This window comes from Choloepus didactylus, chromosome 16 (genome assembly GCF_015220235.1).
Source record: "Choloepus didactylus isolate mChoDid1 chromosome 16, mChoDid1.pri, whole genome shotgun sequence".
Taxonomy (NCBI): Eukaryota; Metazoa; Chordata; class Mammalia; order Pilosa; family Megalonychidae; genus Choloepus; species Choloepus didactylus.
In genome coordinates, this window is record NC_051322.1 from 45,132,927 (window position 1) to 45,155,063 (window position 22,137).

General features: G+C 38.7%; 2 protein-coding genes across 6 annotated transcripts in view; one reads left to right on the forward strand and one right to left on the reverse strand.

Annotated features, from left to right (window-relative positions):
• LOC119511523 (zinc finger protein 271) overlaps positions 1–22,137 on the reverse strand; it is a 309,072-nt gene that overhangs the window by 226,008 nt on the left and 60,927 nt on the right. For 3 of the 4 annotated variants that reach the window (XR_005212195.1, XR_005212194.1, XR_005212192.1), the window contains exons 3-4: positions 7,570–7,634; positions 5,157–5,181 (exon numbers count right to left, since the gene is read on the reverse strand). The gene's annotated coding sequence lies outside the window, so the exon portion shown is untranslated. The remainder of the gene's footprint in view (positions 1–5,156; positions 5,182–7,569; positions 7,635–22,137) is intronic. The other variant, XR_005212193.1, reaches the window with a different exon arrangement.
• On the forward strand, positions 9,895–20,548 carry ZNF24 (zinc finger protein 24). Of its 2 annotated transcripts, none has more exons than XM_037806006.1 (4): positions 9,895–10,098; positions 11,884–12,384; positions 12,636–12,783; positions 14,936–20,548. In XM_037806006.1, the coding sequence occupies exons 2-4, from the start codon at positions 11,965–11,967 to the stop codon at positions 15,475–15,477; spliced, it is 1,110 nt and encodes a 369-aa protein (XP_037661934.1). In that variant the 5' UTR covers positions 9,895–10,098; positions 11,884–11,964; the 3' UTR covers positions 15,478–20,548. The 2 variants fall into 2 exon arrangements, with proteins under 2 accessions (XP_037661934.1, XP_037661935.1); XM_037806007.1 differs by lacking the exon at positions 9,895–10,098 and adding an exon at positions 10,151–10,658.

Sequence of the window (22,137 nt, forward strand, 5' to 3'; positions counted from 1 at the left end):
TGGGCCTCTACCTCTCACCATATTAAAAAACAAAACAAAACAAAACAAACAAACAAACAAAAAAAAAAAAAAAAAAAAAAACTACTAAAAAATGGATCAAACCTATATGTAAGTGCTAAAAGGATAAAACTCCTAGAAGAACACATAGGGATAAACCTTTATGACCTTGGATTTGGTGATGGACTCTCAGATAATGACACCAAAAGCACAAGCAAGAGCAGACGCGAGGCCGGACAGCAAAGAGGCACATCTTGGGAAACCCTGCTCCAGACCCCGGGACGTGCCCTCTCCCGGCTCAGCGTCCCCTCCAGCCGCACCACCCCGGGCCTTCCTTGGCCAGTGCCCTGCAGCTGGTCACACATTCCGAGTTTTCTGGCCCAGGTGAGACTCAGGAGAAGAGGTTTTTGTGAGCTGCTGTGAAACAGAATAGGTGGTGAGAGGTGTGTGATTTGGAAGAAAACCAGAGCATCTTGGTAACTGGACTCTGACTCGGATGGAAACAGGCCAGTGGGACCACAGGAGACCCAAGAAACGAAGATTTGCAAGACTCGAGGCCATTCTGAGTTGGACCAGAGTGGGCAGAAGACGTCTTCAGATCTGCTGTTGGACCATGGAAGAGAATGTCACAGAACTAGGGAGGACACTCTTCTCACTGCATCAGGGTTAGTTTGCTTCTCTACCTCAAAGGAATTTGTCAAAAAGATGAAGAGGCAACCAACTCCACTGGAGAAAATATTTGGAAACCATATATCTGATAAAAGACTGATATCCAGCATGCATAAAGAAATCCTACAACTCAATGACAATTTGTACAACCCCCCCAATTATAAAAAGACATTTTTCCAAAGAGGAAATAAAATGGCTAAAAAACACATGAAAAAATGTTCATCTTCACTAGCTATTAGGGAAATACAAATCAAAACCACACCGAGATACCATCTCACACCAATAAGAATGCCTTCCATTAACCAAACAGGAAACTACAAATGCTAGAGAGGATGTGGAAAAATTGGAAGTCTTATTCATTGCTGGTGGAAATGTGTAACGATATAGCTGCTGTGGAAGGCACTTTGGCGGTTGCTTAGAAAACCAGATACTAAGTTACCCTACAATCCGGTAATTCTACTTCTTGGCATATACCCAGAAGATGTGAACAGACATTTGCATACCAATGTTCATAGCAGCATCGTTCACAATTGCTTAGAGAAGAAAATAACCCACGTGTCCTTCAACAGACAAGTGGGCAGAAAAATGTCATATATAGATACGATGGAATATTACACAGCAGTAAGAAGGAACAAGGTCTTGAAACATATGACAAAATGGATGAACCTTGAAGACATAATGCTGAGTGAAATAAGCCAGACAAAAAAGGAGAGATATGTATGTTACCACTAATGTGTACTCCCTGAATAATGTAAAATCAGTGTCCCATAAAGTAGACTATATGGAACCTAGAGATAGACAGAAGCTAGTGAAGGGGGAATTATTAACCTAATATGTACAGACATGTTAATGAGGGTGAACTTATAGTTATGGGAATGGACAGGGGTGATGATTGTTCGTTAATGGTATTATAAGTATCAGTGCCACGTTGAAGGCAAACAAGATTGAAAGTGGTTGTTTAAAGGCATGTATCCCACAGATTAGCACTACAAATATAAATAACTTCTTGAATGATATACTTCTAAGGTATGACACTAGTATAAAAGTTAACAATAAAGTGGTATATGGGAAAAACTACCCATTGCATATTATAGACTATATTTAATAGGAATACCTTACCAGTACTACACTATTAATAAGGATAAATAATTAGGGGCTGATAAGAGTTTTTGGGTGTTTTGTGTCCTTATAATTGTTTAAAACTGAGTGTGACTGTTACTGCAAAGGAGAGGCTAAGCCTGCTTATAACTGTGCCTAAGAGTCTCCTGCCGAATACCTCTTTGTTGCTCTCTCTAGCTAAACCAACTTGGCAGGTGAAATCACTGCCCTCCCACCTACATGGGATCAGACACCCAGGGGAATAAATCTCCCTGGCAACATGGAATATGACTCTCGGGGAGGAATCTAGACCTGGCATCGTGGGATGGAGAACATCTTCTTGACCAAAAGGGGGATGGAAAATAAAATGTTTGAAACAAGTTTCAGTGGCTGAGAAATTCCAAGAGGAGCCGAGAGGTCACTCTGGTGGGCACTCTTATGCACAATATAGATAACCCTTTTTAGGTTCTAATGAATTGGAATAGCTAGTAGTAAATACCTGAAACCATCAAACTACAACCCAGAACTCTCGAATCTTGAAGATGATTGTATAACAACGTAGCTTACGAGGGATACCTGAAACTATCAAACTACAACCCAGAACCCCTGAATCTTGAAGACGATTGTATAACAATGTAGCTTACGATTGTATAACAATGTAGCTTAAGAGGGATGTGATTGGGAAAGCCATGTGGATCACACTCTCCTCTTTGTCCAGTGTATACGGATGTATGAGTAGAAAAATGGGGACAAAAAAAAAAAAAAGAAAAACTAAAGGAAGAATGGGGGGGCACAATTTGGGTGTTCTGTTTTTACTCTTGTTTTTTTTTATTCTTGCTTTCACTTTTTCTGGTAAAGGAAAATGTAAAAAAAACAGATTGGGGTGATGAATGAACAACTATATGATCGTAATGTGATCAATGGATTATATACTTTGGAGGATTGTATGGTATGTGAATAAATCTTAATAAAAAAAACTGAGTATGACGATGAATGTGAGACACTGATTGTTTATCCTGGACAGAATATATGCTATGTAAAATTAGGAACCCCCTACCTAATAAATCAAGCCATCAGCCTTGAGGCTTGCTATTGTGAAACTTATGGCTGTAAAAGGGAGGCTCAGCCTATCTATAATTAAGCCTAAGAAGCATTTCCAGAGAAACTCTTTTTGCTCAGATGTAGTCTTTCTCTCTCTAAGTTCAACTCAGCAAATTAATTAACCTCCCCCCTCTGTGGGACATGACTCCCAGGGGAATGAATCTCTTTGGTGATGTGGGTCATGACTCCCAGGAATGAGCCTGCCCTGGCATCGAGGGACTGAAAATGCCTTCTTGCCCAAAAAGGGAAAAAGAAAAGTAACAAAATAAGGTTACAGAGGCTAAGAGATCTCAAATAGAGTTTAGAGGGTATCCTGGAGGTAACTCTTACGGAAGTTCCAGCTAGACATCCCAAATGGCCACAGCATGCCAAGACCTAACCAACAGTAGACCTGAAATACTGAGGTCACTGTCTGAGACTCTATAAAAGTTTCATTCACTAAGTTTATTTTCCAGAAACTTAAATCCTCCAGAGCATCCCTATGCCAGATAAGTCCCAAAACCCAGAAGCAACAGTCTCTTGAAGAATATCTACCAGATGCAGCCCCCTTCCCCATGATGTCAACAACCCATTTCAATATGAACAACTTAGCATGGTTACTACCTAGACATCCCTGAAGATCAAGAAAATGATTAAATGAGAGGAAGGGGTAGCAACAGACAAGATAGGATATAACAAAGGATTATGAATACTGAATCTTTGTATAATTAATTCTGTTAGATGTTGGGGTATTAGAATAGCTAGAAGGAAATAACTGAAACTGTGGAACTGTAACCTATAACATTCTTTGAAATTACCTACATAACTACTTGCTAAATCATAGTTTGAAAGTTATCACCTTTTTGTATCTATGTTATATTTCACAATAAGGAAATAACTGAAATTGTGGAACTGTAACTCATAACATTCTTTGAAATCTGCTCTCTAATTAACTGCTAAACCATACATTGAAAGTTATCACTCTCCTGTATATATGTTATATTTCACAATTAAAAAATTTTAAAAGCACAAGCAACAAAAGAAAAAAATAAATTGGACTTCCTCAAAATTAAAAACTTTTGTGCAAAAGACACTATCAAGAAAGTGAGAAGACAACCTAAAGAATGGGATAAAATATTTGTAAACCACTTATCTTATAAGGGTCTAGTATCCAGAATATATAAAGAACTCTTACAACTCAATAACATCAACAAATAAGCAATTCAATTTATAAATGGGCAAAGGACTTGAATAGACATTTCTCCAGTGAAGGTATACAAATGACCAACATGCACATGAAAAGATTTTCAACATCATTGGTCATTAAGGAAATGCAAATCAAAACTACAATGAGATAGCTCTAAACACCCACTAGGATTTAAGAGACTAGAATAGAGAATTTTATGCAATAAATTTGATAATTAGATGAATTTGATAAATTCCTTAAAAGACAAATGCTACCAAAGGTTACTCAAAAATAAACAGATAATGTGATCATCCATATATCTACTCAAGAAAATGAATTTATAGCAAAACACCATCCCACAAAGAACACTTCAGGCCTAGATAGTTTGACTAGTAAATTCTATCAAACATTTAAGGAATAAATAATGTACCCAAGCTTTTTCAGAAAATTCTTGCATCTCAGGAATGCAAGACTGATGTAACATTTGAAAATTAGTGCAATTAACTACATTAACAGAAATAAACAGAAACTCTAATGATCATTTTAATTTATTTAAAAAAGTATTTAACAAAATGCAACACTCATTCATAATAAAAATAAAGAAAAACCTCTTTAAAAACTAATAGTAAAAGGGAAGTTCTTCAATATAAGTGGCACTGTAAAGGCTTACATTTAACATCATACATAACAGTTAAATTTGATTGTTTTCCTCATAAATGTGTGAACAAGGCAATGATGTTTGCTCTCACCACTTTTATTCAACACTCTATTGAATGCCCCAGATAGTGCAATAAAGGCAAGAAAAAAAAATAAAATATATATAGATTTGAAAAGGAAGAAAACTGACTTTATTCTCAAGTGTCATGATTATTTATGTAGCAAATCCTAAGGATCTATAAAGCAGTTTCCAGTAATTATAAGTGAATTCAACATGTTGAAAAGGCAAAATTAACTATTATTATTCCCAGATAATATGATTCATACACAGACTATCCAAAAGAATCTATAAATCAATTATGAAAATTAAAGGTGAATTTAGTAATTTTTCTAGACACAAAATAAATTTTAAAAAATAAATTACATTCTCATATAGAAAGTTGAAAAATTAATAAATGAACATATTTACCATAGCATTGAAGGACATCAAATCCCTAGAAATAAATCAAATAAAAGATATGTGAGAAAAATAATAGACCTTATTAATAATAGGAAGTTAAAAACAATGAAACAAATGGAGGGATATACCATGCTCATTGTTTTGATGCCTCAATGTTGTAAAGATGTGAATTACCAAAATTGATCTTGATTCATGGCAACCTATATAAATATTCCAACAGGCTTTTGTTGGAACTTGATAATGAGACATACAATAAAACTACAGAAATTAAGATAGTATGGCCTTGGTTCTAGAATAGACAATAGATAAATAGAACAGAATAGAAATCCTATGCATAGTTGTACATTTAATTATGGCAAAAGGGACATTCCAAAGAAGAGGAGAATAAATGGACTTTTCAAAAAATGGTGCTAGGTCTATTTGATATCCATATGGAAAAAATAAAACATCCTATACTTCATACAAAAATCAAAGATTAATCCTAGATGAAGTGTAGATTGAAAAGGTGAAGGGAAAAATAGTACTATCTCCAACAGCTGAGATGAGCCAGGAAAGAATATCTTGTTAGGAGACCCTGCCACACAAGTTCTGCCTCTTTGACTGCACTATAAGGCCTTTGAGAACAAGGCTGTGACCTGTACATTCTGGAGTCCCCAAACAGTACTGTGTACATAGAATATGAGCCAAAATATTTGTTGAATGAGTGGCATTAAATGACATTCACATTTTCCCTCTGGGAAAAGTGAAGGACAGGGCCAGGCAAAATTAGAAAGTAGGTGTAGGTTGCTGATGACAGGGGCTATTTCATCTCTGCACCAAATCTACTCTTAACCATTATTATCCTGTTTACCTAGGGCTCACTTGCTCAGGTTTTTCTCTGCCCAAATACCTCAGACTGCACTTCTAGTCCCCAATAGCATCTTTATTCCAGCAACATATTCAGACTCATTAGGCTTCTAAGCAGCGAAGAATAGTCAATGGGATATTGAAGAAAGTGTGAAATAGTTGCTTTGGAGAGTGAAAGATAATTTTACTATAAAAGTATAGTAAAACTTCAGAGCAGGGTGAGTGTTCCATTTGTGATTCGTGGTCCTTAAAATAAAGTGGATCCAGCTAGCACAGCTGGTGAGCACAATGGAGCACAATGGAATGGGGAGATGTTGTAGGAGTTGGCGGTCATTGAGATGGCAAAGCCTGGGGTATGTCCGTGGAGTAATGGCTGAGGCGGGGCACCAGAGAGGAAGTGAAGGGACTAAGAGGCCAGGGGTTAGATGATTACTCTATGTACAAGTAGAAGTCACCAAGAGTGGCAATAGGAGAAAGGTAAGGAACGGATAATGGTGAGGCAGACGCTAAGTTCTTCAGTAAATAAGAGGGTGTGGCCAGCAAGTGGTAGATAGCAGCAACTGTGACCACTAGGGCAAAGCCTATCTGAAAATGGAAGGCACAATTGTGAAATGAGGAGAGGAGTTGTGGGGCAGAGAATGAATGTGAGGTGACGTGAGCCCTGCTGTCATCATTAAGCCTTTATCAATTTCACCAGAGGCCAGATCGGCTCCATGCCCATACCTTTCAGTTATAGAAGCCCATTTGGGGGTTGCTCTATTCTATTAGTTAGGAATGCTTTTGTCTGCAAGCAAAAGAAAGATTGAGTAGTGACTTAAACAAGAGGAGTGTATTTTGCTTACCTAAGAAGAAATATGGAAATCAGCAGTCTGAGAGTTTGTTCAAAGTTTCAGTGAGGTCAGGGTTCTGGGTTGGCAAATCATTAATTCTCTTGATCTTCCCCTCATGGTCATTAGACGGTTATTGCACCTCCTGTAGTGTTAGCATTTTATTTTTTTTTAATTTTCTTTTATATTTTTTAAGGCTTAGCTGTGTATTTAGGTTTGGATCTCGTAGAGGAGCAATATGTAGAACATGTACCCAGGCATGAATAGACACCAATTAAGCTATACATTAATCACTATTGTTTGTGTTCTCTCATCTGTTGCCCCCAGACTTGGAGGCACCATGCACCGTGTATCTTAGAGGATGTAATCCTAAAGGATGTAGTAAATAACTGAGATAAGAAACTAATGAAGTTCTCCAGACCCATTACATGTTACCCAAGATGATTAACTTTCTTTGTCTCCAACATGCATAAAAGCCATGCAAAAAAGCACTACAGGGAGGCAGATTTGGGAAGATCCCCCTGCCCTCCCACCAGCGTAAACAAACCTTTTCCTCTACAGCCCATTCCCTGTGTCTGTGCATTAAGCCAAGCCAGGCGATGAAGCCAGATTTGAGGGAGCCTTATTTTTCACTCCAAGCGTTATAACCTCACACCAGAATCCCAGACAAGAAAAAGGTGACAGAAGCAAAAAGACTTGCTTTTTATCAGGAAAGAAAAAATTTTCAAGAAACCTCTTGGCAGACTTACCCTTACATCCCATTAGCCAGAACTGAATCACATGGCTATTTCTAGCAGTGCAACAGGCAGAGTATCTAGCAAAGGAAAACACAATGGTTATTGTTAGTTTAGCTCTATCACAATTCATTGCCCACATCTAGTCACATTGTTTGCCCCATAAAAATCCAAAAAATTGGGGGGGTGTTAAATGTAAGGAGGGGAGACTTTATGCAGACAGCTAACAATGCCTACCACAGTTAGATTTTCAGTCAGTTGCAATCAAAAGTCTCCTGGTGCAGACTTACTAGTTAAAAAGGAATTTTTAAGCAGTGAAATCAAAGTGCCCAAAGGGAGATTTTTTTTGAGCTGAAGGGATGATTGGTTACTTTAAGAGAGGGCTCAGAAACAGCTATTGGAGAAATGCCTAGATAAGATCATTGTTAGATGGACTCTGGTATCACTGAATCTGAAGGTCTGTGCTTCCCTTCCAGTGTGAAAACTTTATTTATTTTCCTTCATTTCAAGGTATTTTCCTTCCCTCCCCAAGCACCTCCCTCTCACCGAACTACTCTGTTTAGGTGCTCCTGCTAGAATTCCTTACTTTTCTACTATAGCACTTATACACTGCCTTTGTAAATATTTTCTTGCTTATCTCTTTAACAAGATGGTAAAATTCAAAGCAGGAATTATGACTTCAGTTTATTCTGGATCTCTGGCACCTAAGTAGTATTTTTTTACCATTAACTAATAAATGAGATGCCTCACAAGCCTCCCATGTTCTTATGTTCTGAGATGATAACATGGCATTCTGCCAAGATTCAGATCAGTTGTCGTTCAAGTCTTGCCTGTGTGGATAGGTGCTAGGTTGTCAGACACTGGCACAGGGTTGCCCGGAGGGACACGCTCTATCTTGACCAGATTTTTAAGATGGAACCAGGGGCCACCATTTGGGAAAGAGCCCACACAGTGGGGCTCAGAAGGATGGGGTTTCAAAGTAAGTGTTGTTGGTTCCTGCCCTCGAAAGAGTAAATTAGTAAGAAGAAGTTCATTGTGGTTTTGATTTAATTTCTTAGAATTAGGAATAATAGAATAGGAAACCACAGGAAAAGGTTTTGTGAAATTTTACAATATTTAAAAATCCTCAAGTATTTTTGATAGATGATATCTTTTTTGTTTTCCTTCACTAATTAGAATGTAGGTTTAAAAACCCTTAAAGCAAAGCAAATCAAAACAGCAAAAATGTCTTGGTTAGAAGCTATAAAAGAGAGAGAAGGTGGGAAGAGCAGCGAAGATGGTTGGTGGCAGTAGCCAAGTAGGAGAACGAGTAGATTGGATTTCTGAAGCCTTCTACAAAGAAAGAAGAGATATCAGAATCAGCAGGAGTTATGGGAAGAGGGAATTCTGGTCAGAGTGAAAAGTAGTGCTGCACCATCTGTTGCTCACTGGCTTGTTTTCTCTTTTGAGAATCCTGCAGAGGGCACTTTCCTGAATGAGATGGAAAGCTCAAGCCCAAGAATGCTGGAATGCTCCTGAAAGCTTGGATCTGCCCTTCTAAAACAGAACTTAAGGAAATAACAGGGCTTCTTTTGTGTGTTTTCTGATGCCTGCCATAAGACTTAACAAAGGCAGCAATGTGGTCAGCCCATAATTCATTCATTTATCCAATATTTTGTTTTCTCTGTACCAGTCAGTCAGCATCCTGGGACTAGGTGTGGATACTGTGATGAACAAGACAGACAAGTTCCTGCACTTATGGGACTTACAGACAAAAAAAAAAAAGACACCCCCCCCCAAAAAAAAAACCCCACAGAAAACAGGTAAATACATAAACAAGATCACTTCTACTAGTGCCGTGAAGGGTGGGGAGGCTGAAGATCCTGAGCCACAAAGAGCCTAAGAGCTGAGATCAGAGGAGCATGCATGGGACAGACCAAGGTAGTTTTTAAGCCATATTACTACGAGCTCTTGGCAAGTAATTTACTTCATGCCTACTTCATAATGTTGTTGTGAAAATTAAAATATGCGTAAGGCACTGAGAACTGTACCTGGCACAATGCAGTGTGAATCAAAAGCTTTTATTACTTCTTTTCAGAGGTTTACTGCGAGGATCACATGAGATAATGCACGTGAAAAGGCTTGTTAAACTGTAAAGAGTATCTTAATGGCAGATTTATTTCTTTCCTTTTCTTTTAAACGGAACACACAACGCTATACTCTCCGCTGAAAAGTGCAAGGCCCAGCGCAGTCTCAATGTGGTCATTGTCATCGGGCCGCCCCTCCCCCCGTCCGGAGCGCATCTCCATGGCAACGCGGGGCTTCGCCTCTCCCCGCCCCCTCGCGTCGCAGACCGGAAGCAGTCCGCGCCGGAGGCTTCTGGGAAACGGCTTTTTGAGCAGCGTTTCTGCGTTTGCCGTGGCCGGCGAAGCTGCTGCGGTTTTTGAGCCGGAGGTTTGCGCTGGAATTGGAAAAAGAGCGTGTGAGGGAGACGCCGGACTACGGTCTGCGAACTGCGTGGCGGCTGGGCGAAGGAGCCCGGCGGGGGCCTTCCTTGGCGTCCAGGTAGGCGCAGGGGACAGGCCACGGTCTCGGCGCTCACCAACCGGTGAGAGGGGGAGGCCTGCTCCGGCCTCGGCAGTCGTGGCGTTTCCTCGTCCAGCCCCTGTATCCTTCCCCCACCCATTTTCCCTTCCCCCATCGCCCGGTTTTGTTCTATTTCAAGGCCTGGCGTCTCGCGGAAGGTTCTGGGACTCGTTTTGGGCGGAGGTGGGAGGAAGCGGGTCTTGGCGCGGGAGCCACCGGGACTTGTAGTCCCTCCGGCAGCGGACGGAAGTGCAGCGGCTCCGACGCTGTCCTGGCAGGGTGGCTTTGGTCTTCAAGAATCCGCTGCCGTGCGGGGAAGAAGAGCCGGAGCCGTCGGGTGGGGGCGGTTTTGTAACTAGACTTTGCTGGCGTGAGATGGGGTAATCGCCTGGGACAAGGGTCCCCGCCAGAAACACTGTTGGGACCGCGGGCCTCTCCTCCCGGCGCCCTCTCGCCATGTCCCTTGAGCAGGGTGCTGTGTGAGAACATACAGGAAGACAAATCTCTTTTTTTATAGAAATGCTTGAGACAGTGACAAGGTAGGTTCCTGGAATAGGAACGAATGAATGTGTTGTTTAAACCCTATTTAAAAGGCCACACACTCTAGAGTAGTTAATTAAGCCTGGGTTACGAGTCTGACAAAGTTCTGTTCTGATTCCAGCTTTCATCTCGATAGGGTTATAAAGAATTTTTTAAAAATTATTTTCAGATTTTGGGTTTTGAACACATGGAGTATTTAGTTGCGTGGCTCATTTCTTTTGTGTGTTGTAAACTGCCACGGGCATGACTCTGCAAATACTAACGAAAGGACCAGAAATAGCACAAGGTTTCTCTGAAGGTACAAGCTGGGAAAACTCTGAGTCATCCAGTTTAAGGACAGGATTCTGGACTCCTGCAAAAACTTAAGATAATTAGGAGCGTACTTTTTTTCATAGAATTTGTAGTTCTTAATGACTGTCGTTATAAATTTAAATGTAATTATAGTTTTCTGGGTGACTGAATAATATTTGCATTGTATGGCACTTGGTGGTTAATTTTTTTTCAATATTATGCGATCTGTTCCTGGGCAATTGAATATTTTTTTTCACATATGTTTTAAATACAGGGAGTTCATGAACATTTTTAAACTACTTTTTTTTTTACTTTTCAAAAAAATTATTTAGATTATAAAGAAGCAGTTCCTATTCTTGCATTGACTTAGGTTTGTCAGGGAGCACCAGTCCTGAATTTCAAATGACTGGTTGCCGAGTCACACGCATTTAGAAAGCACTGAGCTGGGTTGGTTACTAAAGTTTGTTAATCTTGTAGAACAGCTGTTGACAAAAGTTTTTTCTGTAAAGGGCCAGATAGTAAATATTTTAGGTTTTTCAGGACATACAGTCTCTGTTGCAACTTCTCAACTGTGGTGTAATACAAAAAATGAACAAATGAGTGTGGGTGTGTTTCAGTAAAACTTCATTGACACAGAAATTTTAATTTCATTTCATTTGCACATGTCACGAAATAGTCTTTTGATTTTTTCCAACCATTTAAAAATGTGAAAGCTATTCTTAGTGCAAAGGCTGTACAAAAACAGCCCACAGGCCAGATCTGGTGGCAAACTAGTTGGCTGACTCCTGACATATGTTACTGATTGGAATTTTTCATCCAGTAAAAGAACAAATATCTTTTACTGAACTATGCTAATCTTTCTTTTTTTGGCATTTTTTTGGCATATGTCCAAATTCTTAGTAAGTTATTTGTACAATTTTTTTTGTATCTCAGGAGTGCCTGTGAAGAAAACAGAATTTTCCTGAGGCCTATATCCTGCCTTGATTGTCTTTTCTCCAAGTATTGTAATTCAGGATGTCGGCACAGTCAGTGGAAGAAGATTCAATACTTATCATCCCAACTCCAGATGAAGAGGGAAAAATTCTGAGAGTGAAGTTGGAGGAGGATCCTGATGGTGAAGAGGGATCAAGCATCCCCTGGAACCATCTTCCCGACCCAGAGGTTTTCCGACAGCGATTCAGGCAGTTTGGATACCAGGATTCACCTGGGCCTCGTGAAGCTGTGAGCCAACTCCGAGAACTTTGTCGCCTGTGGCTTAGGCCAGAGACTCACACAAAAGAACAAATCTTGGAGCTGGTAGTGCTGGAGCAGTTTGTTGCCATTCTACCCAAGGAGCTACAGACTTGGGTTCGAGAGCATCATCCAGAGAATGGAGAGGAGGCAGTGACAGTGCTGGAGGATTTGGAGAGTGAGCTTGATGATCCTGGACAGCCGGTAAGCCTGCTTGTGTCACTTCCTGGGGTCAGAAGTACTGGCATAGCAGTGGACAAACCACTGAATTGTAAATTCCACTCAGCTAAGTTAGAATTATGTTTCTGCTTTCTCCCCCCAACACTGTTCATTAACTGTGCTTTTTTGCCTCTAGAACCCTGTAGTATTATGTTTTATAGATTGCTCTTTTGTATGTTTAGTTCTGATTTTTATCAAAATACCTTCTCAGTGGAATGAAATTTTATTGTTTCTAGGTTTCTCTTCGTCGACGAAAACGGGAAGTGCTAGTAGAGGAGATAGTATCTCAAGACGAAGCTCAGGGATTACCAAGTTCTGAGCTTGATGCTGTGGAGAACCAGCTTAAGTGGGCATCCTGGGAGCTTCATTCCCTAAGGCACTGCGGTGAGGATCTGAACTCATACTTCATGTGGGCAAGAGCGTGAAAGATATGGTGGGCCTTTGCAGGCACTCAGGGTAGTCTTTAGTGTTATCATTTTTGTCCAGAACGATTTGCTTCTCACTGGATGGGGGTAGTATCACTATTAGCCTGATTCCTTGGACATAGAATCACAATGTAGGATCTTGATTATTTTCTCATAACAGTTGATTGACCTCAGATCTTTTATTCCTAAACATTAACATCTTTAGCCTTTTCTTCCTTTTCAACTTCTTTTCTTGAAGACTTGCATTCCAGGCTAGCTTTTGCCCCAGCGTGGGCTAGCACCCATCTATAGACCAAGTTTTCCTCTGTTTTGCATATAATATTGTTTAGTTTTATCTGTTTTACATCCTTTTACTCTGAATCTCTTAACTAATCCTACTGGTACATTAAGCTCATCTGAGATCTCTTTTACTTTTTTGTCTGTTTATGTAACTGAAATCTTTCTAATTTTTAGTTAGTTCTGTTTATTCTTCAGCATCTTACCTGTAGTCATTTTTTTCTAGGAAGCTTCTTTTGTGGAAATATTTGAGTAAAATTCTCTATATTTTTAAACTGTTTTATGCAAAAGTAGATTCCCTAACTATAATATGCTTTCAGTGCAGAAAAATAATTTTAAAAAGCTCATTGTCATAATTCACTTTGACCAGTTTTTTTAGTATATTAGATAGTAACCCCATACACTTACTAGTATATGTTGATACAACCCAGTATATTGTTAAAACTGCTTGGTTTAGTTTTCAAATTTATGTGAACTAAAATGAAATTTTGTTTGAGATTACTTTGGAAATCATTCCTTGAGGTAGCTGGAGATACCCTGGTATGCTACAGAATGAGACCTGGGCAGGATTTCTTCTCATCTGAGAAGATAGTGCTAGTGAATCAAAATTTCTGGAGCAGGGCTGAAGCCTGTTGAGAATCTGCAAATTTATATACTCCTTGGGACAATCTTCTGTGTAATAATGTTTGAGAACCATTCTCCTTGGTCTTTGGAAATGGTGTTTTCTTGGGTAGAAAACTTCTCCACTATCTGAATTTTAGAATCATTTTCACCTACTTTTAAATAGCCTCATTTCAACAGTCTAGTCTCTTCCACACTCTGGAACTTCCATGTCTTTTTGTGCCATTTGTCCCCACTTTACCTTTGCATTCACTTTCCTATTAAGTCTCCAGGCCTTCCTGAACCCCCTTTATCCCTTCGATCTTTTTGTCAGACTTCTTTCCTGATTTTGTCCCTTTGTTGGTTGTTTATTATAGACTCACTGTATGCCTCTTTTCTGAGTGCTGCTGCTCACCCTACATGAACTGTGTGTTTTTTACTTTTTAAGGCTTGAAATTTTAGGGAAGTTTTGAGACTTTCTCTTACCCAGCCTGCATGCAAGTGGTGATGGTGCCTCATGTTGGTCATTCAGACTTTTTTTCACTAGACACACCTGAGGCTTAGAAGTACACAGCCTTTCTAAGTATCATGACAAATACCAAATAGGGTAAGCTGCTTTTACAGTAAAACTTCATTAAGGGACATATTGAATTTTTAAATGTTGTATCTCGGTTTTAGCACAGGATGCTCCCGGTTTTTTTAACCCTATCTTGTTAAGACTCTCCTCCTATGTTCTGCTTTTAGTTTAATGTTTTCTGTGACCTGCCTTGTCTTGCTCATTTCAGAGATACTCACTTTGCAGCAGATGGTTATTTACACTTCTTTGTTTTTGTATGAATTCTCCCTTTCTCAAAGCAAAAGAACATTGTAATGACTTACTTATGGCGAATTTTATTTTATTTTTCACCGTAGAAAGTTTCATCCAGACTTAGCCACATCACTGTCTCCCTAACCATCTTAGAAATCTACCATTTTTCTCCCCTTTGTGTTTCTACTATTTTTGACCCATTCATTTGCACCCACTTTTATTCAGCTGTAACCTTATAATTTCTTATATTATCATGCTGTTACCTCATTAGCCACATAATCAGTCGATTCCTTTTTTTCAGCCAGTATACAGTGTGCTGTTTATAGATATATGAAAGCTATTTACTCTTTATTTTAAAATTTTCTGCAAGATCCTTTCTCCAAGAATAGGAAAATGAGTGATATTTGCTTTTTCTTTTTTTTTTCAGATGATGATGCTAGGACTGAAAATGGAGCACTAGCTCCAAAGCAGGAGATTCCTTCAGCAGTAGAATCTCATGATGTTGTTCCTGGCACATTCAATATAGGCGTTCCTCAAATTTTTAAATATGGAGAAGCCTGTTTTCCCAAGGGCAGGTTTGAAAGAAAGAGAAATCCCTCTCGAAAGAAACAACATATATGTGATGAATGTGGAAAACATTTCAGTCAGGGCTCAGCCCTTATTCTTCATCAAAGAATCCACAGTGGAGAGAAACCCTATGGATGTGTTGAGTGTGGGAAAGCATTCAGCAGAAGTTCCATTCTTGTACAACACCAGAGAGTCCATACTGGAGAAAAACCTTATAAATGTCTTGAATGTGGGAAAGCCTTTAGCCAGAATTCTGGGCTCATTAATCATCAGAGAATTCATACTGGGGAGAAGCCTTACGAATGTGTTCAATGTGGGAAATCCTATAGTCAAAGTTCAAATCTTTTTAGACATCAGAGAAGACACAATGCAGAAAAACTTCTGAATGTTGTGAAAGTTTAAGAAATTGAAAAAAAAATTCAGCACTCAGGTCTTTTTCTTCAGTAATGAAGACAAAATTAAAACACAACATGATACATAATAGTTCTGTTTCCCTACTGACTTTCAGAAAATCCACTGGGAAATGTAGAAAATCTCCACTCACCATTATTTATCTTGAGAGAGATGGTGTCATATGGCCTAGAAACTGAAATTTTAAACTTAATTCAGGTGTTAATGCCTAAATATTCCAAGTGATGTTTATATTCTCTATTATTTTTCCAAATAATGAACTACCTGATTCTTTGTCCCTTTCTTAAAGTTTCCCTTTTTTAGGCAAATACATTATTTCTGTGTTGATCATTGAAATGTTCTTTGCAAATATACATTCCCTTCTACATTAAAAGGCAACATAGGAATATAAAATATTAAAACTAAAACCATCTTTTCAAAAATTGATCCTTCTCTCCTTTTATGTAATTTGAGTACGATTTCAGAAAGTAGGAGATAAAGGATGGCTAGCAGCCTCAAAGTAAAATGAGCTTTAAGATCTCAGATAAAAGTGAAAAGGACACCTAGATTGGGGAAGATAACAAATACATTGATCTAAGAATTGAAACATATCAAGAATTGATCTAAATGCAGTTATTGGCTTGCAGGAAAACTCAGAAACAGCTCATCCAATATGTAATTTGAGAGCATCCTACTAATGAAAATAAGGTTCTCCCATGTATCATTAGAAATTAGACAGTATAAACAGTAACCAATTGTAAAACTATGAAGGTAGACATTACAACATTACAGAAGAATTTGTAGTGAATGGAAGTGTTGAAGGGCAAATGTAAACATGATAATGGTCTGTCTTGGCTTCTAGAAAAACTAGAGAGACATGAAGATGTAATTTTTATTATTTTGCCTTCACCTTTGTTTAGGACAGAAATCCCTGACAGGTGGGCAGCAAGTATCAGGTTTGTTTGCTATTTTTATTTGTTTGGTACAAAAGGGTTGAACCCTAGGCTAAAAAGAAAAACAGCCATGCCTTTGTTAAACATTTTCTACCAACAGGGCACTGTGCTAGGTACTGTAATTCTACCATAAGTAGGTAGGTATTTCTTCCACTGCAAATCATTGGGGGTTTGGTACAAAGCTGTTTCATGTGATTTTGCCTCCCCACCCCGTACCCACCCCATATCAGATTATCTGGGGGAAATCACCTCTGAGCATCCCAGAGCCATAATTCTCTTACCAGGGTGTTGTATTTAGGGGGGACTCATCTCAAAGCTTTCTTTTCAGCATTCTTCAGAGCTGAGTCTGAGATACTATCACAGTTTGGAGGTTTGTGAGTCTTTTAAGAAAATTAATCTTAAGTAGCATTGAGATTGAATTTATATGTTAAGTTGCTTGAACAGTTCTGTTTAAAAATTAAATAGCTTATTAACAACTAGTTTTATTAACTATCAGAATTGACTGAACTATTTTTTAATTTTGGTCTTAACACATTTTTAAAAATGTATTAAAGTAATACATTGTAGTAGTAGGATTACACTCTTTGGCTGAGAATCCCAAGTACTGTGGTTCTATTTAGTGGAAAACTCTGGAAGTTAAAATATAGAATATGAGAAAAGGCTGTTCTAGAATGGATATCATTGTGTGGAAAAGGACCCACTTGAACAGAAATATTTCATAACTCCAGAGATACTGGTTATAGCTGGTACTTGGATCAAATTCAAAAAAGAAAGTTGAGATTTGCATGAGCTTGTTAAAAGCATAGTAATAAATGCAAGGCCAGCTTGTGGAGAAGTGATGCAGAGTGGAGCTTGTTTATAGATTTTCTGATAACAATTATAAGAAATGTGCTTTATAGATTAAGATTTATTGAAGTATAAATATGTAGTAATGATATAATGTATTTTAAGTTATACAAAAAATGTAGGGACTTTTGTTTGGGTCTTTTTCTCTGTGGCTGAGAGGAAACAAGTCAGTGTCCAATAAAGCTATAAACTCCTCTGCTCTAAGCTAAAACTATCTTGAATTGATAGATTGATTGATTTTTTTACTGGCTGCTTTCCAAGTAGGTTTTTTGGTATATTTGGAGTACTTCTGCTGGAATGACAGGATTCTTTTATCAGAGTAGGTAAGAAGGGAGCACCTCTCTCAGTGGCTGGAATTTTATGCTTCTTTAGATCATACTTCTTCCGTATATACAAAGAAGCTTCCCTGTGACAGTTTTGTCATAAATGCCAAAGATGCTTGGTAATTTGAGAGCTTAGAAAAAGCGGTATTAGTGTCAGCGGATATGTTTTTTTGTCTTGCCAGCTCTGATGCTTGTGTATTGTTTAGAAAGGATTCTGAGGCTAAGGCAAGGCTCTACAGGGAAAGGGGGCTAGACCAAAAGCTGAATGGTGGTATGCAGGAAAAGGGAGGGTTGGTACATAGGCTGTGTATTCAACTTTCTGGTTTGGATAAGTCCCAACTAGACAGATTGATTTTGAGTAATTATTCAGTGATTTAGGATTTCATCTAGACATTATTTTATACACAGTAATCAAAGTTAACAGTTATTGGGGGTACTGTACCTCTAATGAAGCGGTAAACAGACAGTTGGCATGCACTGGCATAAACGGGACACAGGTCTGGTTAGCAAACAGGCATGTGTTAGGATTCGCATACTGCTGATACATGCCGAATAGCCACTGAGCATTTGCTGCTACTGCTGAATTTTTCCTGGTTTTCTAGGAAGTTAAGTTCCCCACATTCACACCCAGTTGGCACTTGATTATTTAGCAATATGTCTACCACATTTACATAAGTTGAGGGTAGGGTTATATGAATTGAAATAATCTGCATGCCAGACATTGGGTTAGACACTATACCAATCTCAGATTTGTAGAATAAGAAAGCAAGAATCAGAGATTGTGTGGCTGGCATGTGGCCAGTTAGAGCTAAAACTCAAATCTAGTTCTGTGAACTCTTAAGGACATGTTTTTTATTCACTCTGCCATGAGTGATGGTTGTTAACGCTTGGTTAATAACTTCTATGATTTTATACTTTATGGTTAACAAATGTGAAAGCTGTTAAACATGATTGTTTGAATTTTCTACAGTACAGAAATGTATAATGAAAAAGTACATCTTCCTCTCACAGTTTGACCCAGACATAATAATTAATTGGTTTGTTATTCTTCCAGATTTAGGCATATACATATTTAAGCAAAAATGTGTTAACAGCTGATATTTGTGCTTGCTGTGTACAGGCACTATCATAAGCACTTTACTTTACCAGGGGTTAACTCTTAGTCCCCACAGCAACCATATGAGGTAGGTTCTTTTATCCCCATTTTACATGTACTGCACTGAGACTCACCTCCCCCGCTCACCCACTTTGTTGCAGACATTCTTTTTCATGGCTATATACTACTCTGCATGAATATACTAATTTATTTAACCAGCCCCTTATTGATGGATAATTCGGTTCTTTCCAGTTTTTTTTTTTAAAGATAAATTTGTAGTAAACATCCCTGTACATATATTTTTTGCCACTTGTGTGGATATTTCTGTAGGATAAATAACTAGAAATGGGTTTATTGGGTCAATGAATGTGTACATTGAACATTTTGACAACTACCACTAAAAAGATTTTACCAATTTATAACTTCATTAATAGTATAGGCAAAATTTGTTTTACCTTTCTTGTCTTTGATTCTTTAAATGAGGAAGAACATCTTTGCATATGCTCATTGGCCATTTGCATTTCCTTTTCTGTGAATTGCTTTTGCCCACTTTTTAAATTTTGGAAATACAAATAACTACCTTCTTGTACCTTCTTGTACAAAACTTAAATGATAACACTAAGAGCAAAGAAAGATCCTCTTCTCTAGCACTTCCAGTCATTTATTTCACTTCCCACAGTGTAGTATCTATCCTTCTAGTCCCTTTCCCATACATTTCAATGTGACTAGACATGCAAAACTATTTTTACATAAATAGGATCATACTATATATATATTGTTCTGCAGATTATTTTCACAAAAACATCCTGAGGTCTTTGAATTTCTTTAATTCACTTGAATGAAAATGCCATTATCCCTTTTTTTTCTTTTGCAGTTACAATGCCGAAGTAAGCATATTATTCAGGTGTGTGTGTGTGTGTGTGTGTGTGTGTGTGTGTGTGTGAGACTGTTTCTTTAGGAATGAGTTCTGTTAAGGAGGATTGTTGGGTCAAAGAGGATGCTCTCTGATAAATCCACCTTAGTCTTCCAAAAGGCCTTTATAACTATATTTTCACCAACTGTATGGAAAGTGCTCATTTCCTAATACAGCCATACCTACAATTAATAGCTTTTATCTGGTGGACAAAAAAAAAGTCACTTGAATTTGTATTTCCCTAATTAGTGGTGAGGTTGGGGTTATTCTCATGTTTATATTTTTACCTATGAATTGTTTGTTCATATCCCTTATCACTCATCTGTTGGGTTATGTGTGGACATGTTTTTGTTTGTTCAGCATCTCTTCCCCCATCTTCTGATAGCAGAACCCTTATTTATCGTGGGGAACCCATTCTCTGTGGCTTAGGTGGTGTCACCCTCCTCCAAACTCCTAGGGTGAGCACCCAACCAGGCCTGGCCATTCTGAGTCTATCCCCCTAGCCACAGCAATTGCATGTAACTCAGCCAGGCTAACGAGAACCTTCAACAGAACTTCTGCTGGAACTACTGGAAAGAAGACTCTACTTAGATCCCAGGAACCAAGGACCCTGCAAACCTGAATTTGTACCATGTGGAGAGAGTGTGTCTGAGAAGAAACTCGGAGGCTAGCAGATGTGAAAAGAGAACTAAATCCTGATGTCAGTTTTCTTGAGGCCCCAGATCCAGCTGTGCCTAAAGCCTGCCCTACCTCCGGACTTTAAAGTTTTGTGAGCCAATAAAGTCCCGTACTTGTTTATGGTTATTTGAATTTGGTTTTTGTCCTGATTTACATAGGTTATTTGTATTTTCTTGATTTGTAGAAAGCCTTTGTAATTTTAATTCTTCTAATTTGCCTAGTTTAAACTTATTCCTTATGCACTATATGGGTTAATAAAATTAGCATGGCCTTTCACGATTTGGCCTCTGTCAACCTCTGCCATTTGTTACTCCACTCTCCCCTTCCTCTACCACACAACACACACCACCCACCACACACATTCCAACAATACCACATCATTTTATGGTTTGTTTTTTTTTTTCCCCTGCCTTTGTTCATTTGGTTCCTCAACTCAGAATTTTGTCTTCCTCTCCTACCCCTATCCCCTTAACTGCTTAGGAAACTTCATTCCCAAGTTCTCAAAAATTCTCAAAATTCCACCAAGATACCACCTCTCTTGGGATGCTTCCCTGAGGTCATCACCTCCCTCTCTCTGCATATTCTGTACTTCGAACATACTAAGTTTTAACAGACTTCACTGGTCTATAGAGCGTTAGTTTTTAAACGTCTTTCGCTAAGCCCCACCCATCTTTCAAGACTTTCCATAAATTCTCTTACTTCCCTCCTCACTTCACGTCCCCAGAATGTTGTGTTTCTGTTCTCCTGGGCACCACAATGCCTTTCTGTAGTTGTGTCCACAGTCTGCTGTTCATCGGGATGCTTCACACACAGAAGCATCCCCCTCCACATAGAAATCAGGACCTAGCTCCTCCTCTGGGTTTGTGTCAGGCTCAGCACTTGGTACTGGGAATGTCTGTGGATGAAAAGCTTTTCACACAATTGCCTCTGATATTTTGCCTTCTATCCTCCAGTATTTTGTTTTCTCCAGATTGAGGAACATGGAACTGAGCTTGGAGATTACATTGCCAAGTCTGTGCCCCACCCACTTGCAACCATTCCTCTTGGAACATTAGCCTCAAGTATCTTCTGTATGTGACCCTTGGAGCCCCTCCTCATGATCTCCACCCCACCCCCCACGTGGTTCTCTGAGGTCCTCATTTAATTCTCAGGCTAGGTGGATTTGGACCTGCTCTGCCCAAGGATCTTCCAGGGCAGGAAACGAAGCAATGCTCAATGTCACCTGGCATTCCTGATTAATCACATCTTCCCAGATGTACTTTTCAAATAGCCTATATACTGAAGCAAACATTGTGCAATCTAATTTGTTCCTTTAAATTCTTTAAATATTTCTTTGCATATTTTCTTTATGAAAGTAATACAATAATGGGCAAAATTATAGAAAATAAAAATCACCCAAAAGTCATCCAGGAGTCCACAATCCTAATAATGTCCCATTAACATTTTGATGTTCTCTAGACAGATCCCCATCTGCACCATTCTTTATCACAGAAAAAAATACATATATGTTTAGAAAAGAGAAAACAACCTAAGCGTCTATATCTTGGTTTGTTAATCTTATACTTTTCTTCTTTCCTCTTACTTTGGATCAACTGTGCTCCTAAGGCTTACTAACCTCTCCACTGAATCCAAGTCATCCTTTCACTGCTAATCAGAGACATGGTCCGATAATCCTCACCTCTCCTTCACATCTTCAATATTTTCCTCTCTTCTAGATTTTTCTAATTAGCATACAAATACACAATTTTTATCACTCACAAACAGACAAAAACCTTTGGGCCAAGATGGAGTACAGGGGATAGATCTAACCTGCCTGAACAAATAAAATATCCAACAAAATGTATCAAAGGCAAAGAAGGACAG